Genomic DNA, 12,892 nt, shown 5'->3' with positions numbered 1-12,892 from the left:
GTCCATAAAGGCTTATTTCACGGCTACCCTATATATCTACAGGGTTAACGAGCGTTTGGGCGGCTCATTGTCCGCGACCGCTTATTCGTCAGTCCAAGTTAATGGACTGCTTATTTCGCGGCTAACCTGCATATCTGCAGGCCGTTCCTCTATCCGCAACCTGAGGACGCGCCCGATTCCCCGAGCTAGGGAAACTGCGCCCGTGCCGACGTTTCGTAGCCCCGTAGAGCCCGATCACGCCGACACTGTAGCGCAGCAAAACGGGGGGGAGGGGGAAACCCAACGTAAACTAACCTAATGCAATGACGTTGGGAGGAAGAGGATGAAACCCAACGTAAACTAACAATTTATTCATCGACTACCAGACGCTTAGGTAAGCATATATTCAATATCAAAGGTATTATTATATTATAATGCTTTGTAATTAATAAATAAGCGTCTAACTTGATGGGAAAAAATTGTGCCACTGTCTGTGTATTATTAATATTACATGTACAGCTATAATTTCTAAGAATTTTATCATCCGCTACCAGACAGACGCTTAGGTAAGCATATTTCCAACATCAAAGTACCACCATACAGTAACAATCACTCTCATATGCATTTTATGATAAAAGTGACACCACTGGCAGTGTTTCACGCCTACGTTTTTTATTCTTTATTATATAACCGGTTAAACACTTCTTGTCCTGTCACATTTATTTTTAATTATCAGTTGTATTTTTGAAAACCAGAAATTTATCATTTTATAATTTATAGGTATAAATAAAACCATGAACGAACAACCTCAATCATCTTCTTCACAAGGTATGTAGATTTTTCCAATGTTAAACTTATTCTATTTTTTAAATATTTTTAATTTTTAATTAGATTAATTTATTAAAAATAATAAAATAAATCCAATGCCTAATTTTACTGTCAATTTTATTTTAATATACTATTTATTTTTATTATAAAAAAAAAAAACGGTAGCACAGTGGGGTCGCGGCATAGTGGAGACATTGCATAGTAGGGTCCAGTATAGATTTAATCTGACAGTGATTAAAATCACTATCATAAGAAACGCTTCGATGCAAATCTGTAGATAGTGTTTAATTTTAAAAAATTGATGGATAATTGCAAAAGCAACATCAACTTCTATTAAAATAAAATACAAAACCCATAATTATCATACAAAAATAGTATATTTTTCAATATGGTAGCCATTTGCGTATAGAAGATAGATCGTCGGGACAAATTTTTTTTTTTCATTTTGTAGTACATAAAATAAGCTTTAATTTTATATATGTTTAAAGGACGCAGTATTTCCGGAACATTTTCAAAAATTAAGTTGAAAAAGTTATTTTTTGTAAAAAAGTTACTATTTTAAATCCTCCCAGTGAGCAGAATAAGTGTTAGATTTTCAAAAAAAATTATATCAAATGAAAGGGAAATATCTAAGGTTTCAATACAAAAAAATATTATTTTTATTTGTTCATTTTTGAAAAAGTTATGGCAGTTTTAAGTACAAAAAACATCCCGATAAAATGTAATTTTTATCGCAAACATTACATTTTTTTTTAAATTTTCGACAGCCATTTGCACATAGAAGATAAGATGTCGGGACAAATTTTTTTTTTTCATTTGATAGTATATAACATAACCTTTGATTTGATATATGTTTAAAGGACGCAGTATTTCCGGAACATTTTCAAAAGTTCAGTTGAAAAAGATCTATGTTTTTTACAATATTTTAAGTTTTGAACGTCCCTTATATAAGGGGAAATTGTCCAATTTTAATAAAAAGTATGTCAAATGAAAGATGTACTTATAATGTATTTAGAAAAAAAAAATTTGTGCTGATATATACATTTTTCAAAAAGTTATAGCATTTTTAAGTTGAAAATTTAAAATCGAAAATCGAAAATTTTAACACAAAAATAGTGTTTTTTTAACTACGGCAGCCGTTTAAATGTAGAAAAAAAAGTGTCGGGACAAATTTTTTTTTTTCATTTTGTAGTACATAAAATAAGCTTTAATTTGATATATGTTTAAAGGACGCAGTCTTTCCGGAACATTTTCAAAAATTAAGTTGAAAAAATTAATTTTTGTAAAAAAGTTGCCATTTTAAATCCCCCCCAATGAGCAGGTTAAGTGATAGATTTTCAAAAAAATGATATCAAATGAAAGGTAAATATCTAAGGTTTTAGTATAAAAAAAAATTATGTTGATTTGTTGATTTTTCAAAAAGTTATGGAAGTTTTAAGAAAAAAAAGTGAAAAAATTTCGAAAATTAGCGATTTTTAAATTTGTAATTTTTTTGGATATTTCCCCCATTTGCGGGGAACGAGGGAATTTTTTTCAATTTTTAAGGGTAATGTCTTCAACTAGATACGATTTGTGATCTTTTGACGTATTTTTGAAAGAAATCGGTCCAGTGAGAGCTGAGAAAAAGTGGCAACAGACATAAAAAAAAAAAAAAAAAACACATCATAGTAAAATTAATACCTTCTCCGCTTCGCATCGAAGCTAAAAAATTCATTTACTTCAATATATAAAAATATAATTTATTTCATTGTTGATAAATGCTATTTCCTTTACATCTGTTTTATCACGTCAGGCGGCTAAGCGTAGTTGGGCTAACAACAGCGTCGTGGTATAAATCACCGTCGTATGTATTTAATTTTTACATAGTATGTCTTTTATCATTTAAACTATCCGCTTTCGATTTATTTACTAAAAAAATGAAATAGAATAAGGTTAAGGTACTAAAATAAATAACACATTTTTTTAATAGCAAAATATATATTTAAATAAACAGTAGTATTTTATGAACTTCATTAGTCATAGGATTATATTCAAACATTTTGTCGTGTACAATTACGTAATATGATGTAGTGTTGGTTGGAAAATTTTCATCAGATTCAAATTCTCATCTAATATCTCCTGGTGCATTTTTTAATTTTTCGTTTTGCCTTGAACAGTCAATGACAATGAGTAGTGCAGTTGTCTTGAATTCTGTTTTTGTCAGCATAGGACACGCCATTTCCTTTTCATAGAACTCCTCTTGGAATTGGGTGTACATGTGATATGGTACAGCATACTTATCATGCAGAAAGTCCATTCGCAAGTTGTCATAGCGTAGTAGGGCTAACAACAGCGCGGTTACGTCGAAAAAGTTATGTATGCAAATGATGGATACCCGTGATCTCCGAGATCGATTCGAATTGCATTGAAGCGAGGGGTCGTTTGGTTTTATCGGAAGAACATGGAAAATTTGGCGAGCTATCGAGATTTTCTGCGTGCTGTTAAACCCCAGCTGGTCGCCAGACTCGCTGAAATCGTAGGTAACCGTCCGATCAATTTTAATCTCAAATTGAAATAAATCTATATACCGCGATCGGAAGCACCGCGCCGAGTACCGTGCCTTCAAGACACGGGCTATAGCATTGCTATCCGATACGGATATCGGGTATGCGGTTGATGAAGATTTTGAGGTTATACTCACTGAAGAAGACGCGTACTGGGGGAGGGGGAGCGGCTTATTCTATCACATATCGACGACCTTATGCTCAGCATATACAAGTATACGCCCCTTGCCGGATCATCATATATTTCGATTCCTCCCGAAATTAATAATAGAAAAGCAATCATCAACCCACAAAATATCGATCAGTCTTGTTTCAAGTGATCCATTTTGACATGACATGTTAGTGGGAGTAATAAATATCGCGTTGATCGAAAATTTTTTAACAAGGAATACAGGTATGATTTTACGGAGTTGACGTTCTCCACACCTGTGTCTCAAATTAAAATATTCGAAAGACGTAACCCTAACGTGGAACGAGACGACGTTAAGATAATGTGGTCTGTGTATCCGCTAAGAGTCATCGACCAAGAACAACAAAATAATTTTGACCTGTTGTAAATCGGTCACTCTTACAAGTATCATTACGCGTACATTTATGATTTTTCGAGGCTCGTGCGCAGCCAAAAAACCAGACACCAAGGTCACATATACACTTGCAAACGTTGCTTCACCAGCTTTGTAATCACCCTAAAAAGCATATTCTTCTGGGTCAACAAGCGTTGGAGCATCACAAGTTGATTTGTGGCAAAAATAAACCAATTTTACCCGTTATGCCCGCAGAGGGCAGCAAGGTCGAATTTGATGCCTTTCTGGGGGAAACAGACGATCGTATGGGTGCATACACCAGGACTGTGTACACCCACCATCCCATGAGTTACAAGCTCATGGTGAAAACATCGGACAATATAACCTCCATGTCTAAATTTAGAAATATAACATTTCTAAATTGTTGCGCAAAACCAACGTCCCCATCCGAATGTCTGTCGATGATGTGCGCAGGCACGAGGAGAAAGTAGAACACGACTTGTGCCACACAGTATTTAAGGATTCCAACCCTAAAGTCGTAGACCACTGCCATTTATCGGGTTGATTCAGACAGACATTGTGTAATGCGTGTAACCTGAAAGTGAAAACGGTCAACTTTGTGCCGTGCTTCTTGTATAATTTTTCAGGTTACAACGCGCATTCCATCGTCACTAAATTGGGGTACGACGACCAAAGGATTTCAGTTATACCGAATTCCGAGGAGAAGTATATTTCAGTCACGAAACACGTAACCAATAAATTCTCCATATGGTTTGTCGACACTTTCCGGTTCATGGCCTCCTCCCTGTCCACTTTGTCCACCCTGCCACCCTGCCCGGTAACCTAATGACGCCCGATTTTGTTCAATTCCAAGAGACGGCCAAGGTGGTAGCCCGGAAGACATGCCATTGGTGACGCGTATGGGCATATAACCATACGAGTACACTGATAGTTGGGCTAAATTGGACGAGACGGAACTACCACCCCGCGACGCTTTCTATAGTCAGTTGAGTGAGTCTAATATCGATGACGATTACTATAGACACGCCACGGAGGTGTGGAATCCATTCGGCTGCTCAACCTTCGGTGAGTACAGCGACCTATACCCTAAGATCAATGTGTAGTTGTTGGCTGATGTATTTGAGAACTTCCGCGACATCTGTACATCAACATACAATTTGGACTCAGCGCACTATCCGAAAATGTTTGTTGAAAAATTCTAAATCTCGGTCTGTTTGTAAGTTTTTTGGAGATCTATTAAACAAGACTTTTTCAAAAGCCGACTTGACTTTTGTATTAGATTTATTTTTTAAAGGCACAGCCCACGCATATTTGTATAAACATCGATTATCGTTAAAATAAATGTAAAATTTTTATTTTTTGTAGAGTATTTTTCATATCTACTAAATCTGCTTGCCACAAGTCATCTTTGTCGTACGATACAACTCTTTTTCTAGGAAATATTTTTCTAGCTGGCTTATGAAATTCATTTGCTATTTTCTCTGCTACTTTACTCATGATATTATACCTAGTTCTCGTAACTCTTCTTCAATTGATAGTATTTCGTTTCCCACACCTGTATTTTCAGCACTTCTTGCTGCGTGTAAAAGTTCTAATATACGTGTTCTTTAGGTCTTTTGTTTAAAATTTTGTAGGTTAACACCATTGCTTGTTTTCGGAGGACATAAGGTACTAATGATATATTTATATTTATAACTTACATTACTTTTCAATTTTCCATCTCGACCTAAATGGGCATCAGTGTAAAGTAGTAAAGTTTTATAATCCGAGAAATCCATTTTATTGAATGAACCAACTGCAGGTTTACTTTTAAATAATAGTTGATAAAGCCCATAACTTAGTAGTCGTGGTGCTAATGCCCCAACTTTAATAGTTGGAAAATCATCCGTTATATTAATCGTAGTATTACCCATGTTAAAATCATTATCTTTCACATACTGTAAACCGGGTCCATTTTTAACAACCACTTTGAAAAATGTTCTCACTGCATTTCGCTGGAAAACGAGCGTTTAGGCTTATCGACATTTACCGTCTTTATTTCTTCCTGAGATGTAGGAGATTCATTTTTTATTGAACTTTCCATCTTTATTTCTTCATCCTGAGATGAAAAGGGATCGCTAAAGCTCTGTATCATATATTATTTTCTTCGGGTGTTAAGGATGTAATTGGATCAGTTTTTACAATAGGACGAGCTTTTCCCAAATGACGAAACAATGACTTTCTATGCTTTTGCTTTTCTTTTACTTCAAGTGGATAGAAAAAACAAAACAAACAAAGATAGTAGTAGATTTGACCATTGTTCGTTATCATCTCTAAAAGTATACTTGAACTCTTATCATAAAATGCATATGAGAGTGATTGTTACTGTATGGTGGTACTTTGATGTTGGAAATATGCTTACCTAAGCGTCTGTCTGGTAGCGGATGATAAAATTCTTAGAAATTATAGCTGTACATTTAATATTAATAAAACACAGACAGTGGCACAATTTTTTCCTATTAAGTTACACACGCCTATTTATTAGGGGGTCTGGTAGACGATAAAATTCCGAGAAATTATAATGCCATAACGACAAACGTTGCCATTGTTTTCATAAAATCCATACGACAATAATCATTACTGTACGACGACATCTTTAATGTTGAAAAATATGCTTACCTAAGCGTCTGGTCGTCCATGATAAAATTGTAAGTTTACGTTGGGTTTCATTTTCTCTCTCCCAACGCCATTGCATTAGGTTAGTTTACGTTGGGTTTAATTCCCTCGTACACTTCCTCCACCGTCACCGATTGGTGGGTGAGTGAGTGAAGCGGGCGGGGGTCTAGCTCAAAAGGTACAATTTTAGAATATATGTTTTTTTATACCTAGATTTGAATATACACTTACACACACAAAAAAATCCTCAGAGCCACGTAAAGGGTATCTGCCCAGATCACTCAGGATGAACAATTCGATGAGTCTTTGTGCAAATCAGACCAACATTCAAATCAAGTAGATGCTGAATTAATATGTTTCAATGTAAATTTTTTAAAATAATATTTATTTTATTGCATCAGACCTTCAAATCTCACTTACTTAAATTAATAGCCCATTTAAAAAAGATATAACTGTTTACAGTACTGATACGATCACATTTGCATGTGCCCATATCTCTGTCTCCCATAACATCGTTGTACCGTTTAATATATATATATATATAATTAACACAGTGACATACAGCAATACTAACAGGAGGGCGGACTGCACACATAAACACTTTTTGCAATTTACGGCCAATGTGCCATAATAAGATATCCCTATCGACAGTTGACATTTTACCATCTTCGCGATCACTACTTTTGCCTGATAATTAACTTAACTTCGCTACCCCGTATATTATAGTGTGTGTGTGTGTCGCCGTCAGCTCCCTGTTGGATTATAACATCTCTAGGTGTCCAGCAGGTTGTATTATCCATTTAATATTTAAATTGCTTAATAAATATTTATTTATATCGTTGTTAACCTAAAGTGTTATATATATATATTGTAGTGCGACCCTTGGTAGTTCCTCTAAGGGAATATAAATTAAATAGGAAACTTCAGTACCTAAGGTAGATATAGCCTAGCCAGCTAGAATACTGTCGACGGGCATTTAGGCTAAACCCCTAAATAGCGACGTAACAGTACTAAACAACACACTGGTACAGTAATTTAAGATAACAGTTTAATGTATTTTTACTTATGTTATTATAGTACAAGGTCCAAAGGGACACATTCCTTTCTCTATTATGTTATTTTATTTGATGTATTGTATACATGTTTACAATTTAGTCATAGTTTTGCCGTTTATCTAGTAAAGTTACCCATTGCCATTGTACATCTCTTATATTATATACTATTATATTATGAATAATTTTTAAATCTTTTAAATAGGTAACCTATTCCATACAACAAGTTATGGGCCCTGTACTCAGTATTTAGATTTTATTTAGTAATATAATTAATTGTGAAATTTAAAGTGTTAAACTTACTACGTTCGCGTAATAAGTGCGTTGATCATGTTAAATATTATTATAATTTTTTATTGTGTGCAGACAGTGTATAGGAAATTCGTTATAATGGAAAACGAATCTATAAAAATTAACGAACTAAACGGCAATGAAAATGGGGAAAAATAGAAATTTCAAATAACGGAATATTAAAATCATATGATGTGTTGTTTTTTGTAATAGATGAAAGTTATGAATATCCAATTTAAATAATAAAACATTAACAAAAACAGAGGAACAATTGCGTTTAGAATAAGTGGAACAAAAATGGTTGATGACAGATGTTAAGGCTCAACGTTTTATAGCTATGTTAGTAAATGAGCAGTCATTAGATTACATAATGAACTGTGACACAGACAGTGGCGGATTTAATGGGGGGCGAATAGGACAGTCACCAAGGAGACTTGGCTAGATTTTTTCTTTATACAATTTTTCATATTATATTTAATATACTCACATTTATCTAGAATAAATAAACATTTTTTTTATAAAAATGTGAGAAAAAAATCATATTGAGGTACTGGGAGCAACAGAGGAACATAAAAGAATAATTGACCAAATAAATAAATTAAAAAGATGCAAAATATTAGAGGAATTAGAAAAGAAAGACCTATCTACATTGGGCATGGTCCCAGATTTGAGAACGAGATTATTTTATCAAGTGAGTGGAGTGACTAGAGAAATAGTATAAAGAATGAACATATAAGAGAGAGTATAGGTATAGCGTTAATTGTGGATAACTTAAAATACAAAATCCTAACACATCTCTGGTTATCATATGCATACATTATAAATTATATGCCTAATTGTCATCTAAGACTTAGATATTATTCTAATACAACAATCTCATTGTCACTCTTTCTGATTGTGTTAGAATGTACCTACTACAACTAATATCAATTGTTATAAATGGGTGTTTTACTATAATACTACAGAATGTACAAGTTGATAGCACTTCGGGTGGGTTCAAACTTTGTGCTTGTTTTTCTTGATTACATACTTTTTATCTTATGAGCTTGTAATATGTAACCATTACAAAAAATAAATATTGCATCCTTATAAGGTGTTAGGGATGAACTTAAAATTACTTTATTGTTAATTAATTGATAAATATATGAAACCAATAATAATGAAAAAAGATCTATAAAGAAGTGTATTTATTTAAACGTTCTATTATTAAATGAAATAAATAACATTACACACAATTGGAATAGTTTCTATTATATACTTTTTTTAGATCTACTTCGTGTTAAATTATTATTCGATCGTCGGCTACTATTATCATCACTTCTACAAGAACTTGGTTTGGCCAATTTCAAAATTCTCTCAGATGCTGCAATTGAAAAAAATAATGATATTTAGCTTTGAATATGAAATGTTATAATCAAAAATAAATCGTTTAACGTTAATCATTTTTTGTACAAGTGTGAATATTTATCAAACCTTTGTTTTTAACAATTATAAATTATATTAATAACTTTGTTCATTTAGGAAAGTAATATTTTTTCAAAATCATGTTTTAAGCACAAATATTTAATACAATTTATGGACAGTGCATTAAATAGTGTAAATAATGAAATTAAAAATGTAGGAATTTTTTTAATAGACTATTTTAAGGTTCACGATGTTTATTTTTATCTGAATTAAATCTAGTTTTTATATAGTTACGAATGAATAATAGTTTTTTGACATTTTCAGTATTGTTTTTCATATATACTAGGTTTTAAATTTTGTGGTGTCAGATTTTATTATTCTTTTATGAAACGTATATAGGACTTTCTATGCATGGTAATAAAGTACGTAAATACTTATGAAAAAAAGATTATTGTGATTTTTATAAATTTATTAATTATATGTTTCAACAGTACAACCTGCAATCGTTATTATAATAATAGAACTAGAAACAAATGATGAACTATTTTTATTTGTATAATTGAATTTTTATAATTATTTTTTTAATATAGAGTATTAAATAGCAGTATGTCTTACGCGTAAATTTTAGTGCGCATTTTATTTTTGCATAAGGATCATAATTAAGATCTTTGATTGTGCTTGGATGTAAGGGCCGATGTGTCGCTAATTGTTTAATTCGTTCACTTGCTACAAATTTTAGAGAAGATTTTTTCACCTAAAATGTTAATTACCACTAGATTTTAAAAAAATCAATAATTATACAAGGTTATAATTATAACGCTATCCACTTGATAACTCTTAAAATAATAAATATTAATTAATATTGGATTATTATATAAATACATTATTTTATTGCATACTGATTCCTTGATTCTGATTAAAAATAATCATGTTAATAACACCCCAATTAAAATAAAAATTTATTATTATACATAATTTCCCAAATGTTAGTATAAATACATATTTTTTAAACATTTCGTATTTTTGTACAAAAGTTCCTGTAAAAGGAAATAACATATTAAGAATTACTATTATCATGATAGGAATTTCATTGTATTGGTTTGTATTAATAGACGATGATGTAATAAATATGTTAAGATAGGTATGTTTAATGTCACCATTTCGTCATATAGCTCAGATAGTCTAGTTTCTAATATTACCTCTGCTTCCATCACGCCGAAATTGTTAACAACAGAAAAGGAAGTGTTACTTGGTATTTTCCTTAAAGAAACTTTTAAGACTGATCACGTATTACTTGTCTAGTTTGTGGAAAGTCTATATCTTATTCCTAACGGTATTTGAAGACTCAGCTATAAACACAATAAAGCACAAAGAAAATAAAGAAAGGAAAATTAAACTTACTCAGAATTTTCCACTTAGTAAATTTAACTTATAAAATATTGGAATAACGCACTGAGCAAGCATTTCCAGATTTAAAAACTAAAAAAAAATACATTGAAGTTGAAAATAACGGTTTCAAAAATTAATTTTATCATTAAAATATGTTCCATATGGATCTCAATTGATGAAACATCAAATGTTGCTATGTCGCCAATACAAAATTTAGTTTAGAGTATTCCAAACCAAATTACAGTTTTCCTTAGGTGATTCATTAATCGCGGCAGTATAAAATTTTTCTTAAAAGCTCCTAGCTGAGTACTAAAATTTAAGGAGTTATATTCTAATTTGTGTCTTTCACCTGTGCCAATCATTACTCGGTTGGGTACTTGGTTAGACAACATTGAATACTTTTGTAACAATTTTGAACAAATTGAAGATATCATTTCAAATGTTGATTCAGATATTTGAACCACTATAACAAAAGCTACCGACGTGCAAAATAATAAGTTTAGAAATGTCATTTAGATATATTTATATATAATTCTTGTTTTTGGTTTAACTCATAAAAAAATTTGAAATATCAAATCTAACATTAAATGTAAATCTTGTAGTTGTGAAGCAAACATATGTAGCAAACAAAATAAATAAAGTTAAAGGAGAATCCAGAGAGATAGTAAAAAATAGATTATATTACGTACTCGTCAAAAATGTTGGTTTACAAAACATAAGAACTATTAGAAATATTCTTTTGGATAAAAATGAAAACTACGAATAAAGTTGAAGTTTTAAGTTTTATTTAAAGTTCTTTCACTTATTATATAAGTTATAAGAGATGAATAAAAAGTACTTAGTAATTGAAAAATTTAGAAATTTATAAAATTTAAATCACGAGAAATAATTTTCTTAACATATTTAAAGAGTAATCAAGTAGCTAATGTTAAAATAATCACTACGTAGTATTGAAAGAAAAAAACTCAATGATTACGGAAAATGTTTCTTCGTCTGATTTTAAATTTATAAAGTCATTACGCTTAATTGGTATCGACAGTTTATCTAATCTTGTTGATAATTTTCTCAGTGGAATTCTTGGGTAGTAATGCTGAAAATATTTGCGAAATGAAATAAAAATAAATAAGACTAATTTAAACATTTTTCTGATATTTGGGATAATTTTAGATCATAAATATATAGATTTCCATCATTAACACACTCGCACTTAAATATTCTTTGGACTTTAATTAAGACAATGGACACTATATGTAATACGAGTCTCAACTGTTCTCACTTTAGATGTGAAATCACTTGATACGCTTGATGATTTTCGAGGAGTAGATAACTCATCTAATCTTTCTAAATGGTCTTCAAATTCTTTGAGACTTCTAAACCGTCTCCTTGTATACACTTCTCTAGAAAGATAATATATATTTTATAAAAATTTACAAATTTAACGACTAGAATTAATTTAGTTTTTAATATTACATTTTAGTAATTAAAAGACAATTAATATTTGAAATGTTTACATATTTATACATGTCTTCAGTTTTGGACTCGTTACAGAATCTTCGGAGCAATAGTCACAGGTTTGTGATTGTAAGTATACTGTTGCCTTGGCTTGTTTGCAGTTTATTTTTAAATCGGCTGATGACTGAAACGTCGATAGTGATTATCTATTATTAATAACTACTGTCAATTCGTTGTTGTTTACGGCTTTGTTGCATTTAACTATTTATTTTCTAAACTGGCTTTTTCTGTTTTGTTAAATACAGTCTTTTTACACATGAAGTTATTTTCTTTGTTGTTTATCTTCTTATTGCATTGTGTATGATAGATAACTAAGATTAACTAAGTCAAGCTAATTTTCAACCAACCTCTCTGATGTAATTTTCTGGACATTTATCGATTTTTATTGTTTCTTTGTACATTTGTTTGCCAAAATGAGCTTCTTTGTTCAATATTTTGACTTTGTCAAATTGAATCTCGTGTTCACTAATTTTGGCGTGTTCAGCTACAGTAGATTTTCTGCTCTTTGATAATCCACATTTTCGTGTTCATTTATTCTTGTTGCCATAGCCCTTCCTGTTTGTCCAATGTCTAATTTACAATAACGGTAGAATAACACGGTATCTTATAGACTTTAGGTGTTTTTATTTCTGGCCATTCATCCTTAAGATTTTAGAGTAGTGTCCTATGACTGTTGACACGGTGTTTCCCTCAG

General features: G+C 31.4%; 1 protein-coding gene across 1 annotated transcript; it reads right to left on the bottom strand.

Moving 5' to 3' along the window:
- Nucleotides 1-6,025: 6,025 nt before the first annotated feature.
- Nucleotides 6,026-12,236, bottom strand: LOC126898280 (uncharacterized). The gene is made up of 6 exons (XM_050672220.1): nt 12,157-12,236; nt 11,963-12,083; nt 11,663-11,776; nt 9,913-10,051; nt 9,152-9,256; nt 6,026-6,207 (listed from the first exon to the last, which is right to left on the bottom strand). The coding sequence occupies exons 1-6, from the start codon at nt 12,207-12,209 to the stop codon at nt 6,026-6,028; spliced, it is 714 nt and encodes a 237-aa protein (XP_050528177.1). The 5' UTR covers nt 12,210-12,236.
- Between the last annotated feature and the right edge of the window lie 656 nt (nt 12,237-12,892).

Source organism: Daktulosphaira vitifoliae, unplaced genomic scaffold, assembly GCF_025091365.1.
Source record: "Daktulosphaira vitifoliae isolate Bord-2020 unplaced genomic scaffold, ASM2509136v1 Scaffold_2, whole genome shotgun sequence".
NCBI lineage: Eukaryota > Metazoa > Arthropoda > Insecta > Hemiptera > Phylloxeridae > Daktulosphaira > Daktulosphaira vitifoliae.
Note: the sequence above shows the minus strand (reverse complement) of the source record. Positions and strands in the feature narration are given on the sequence as shown.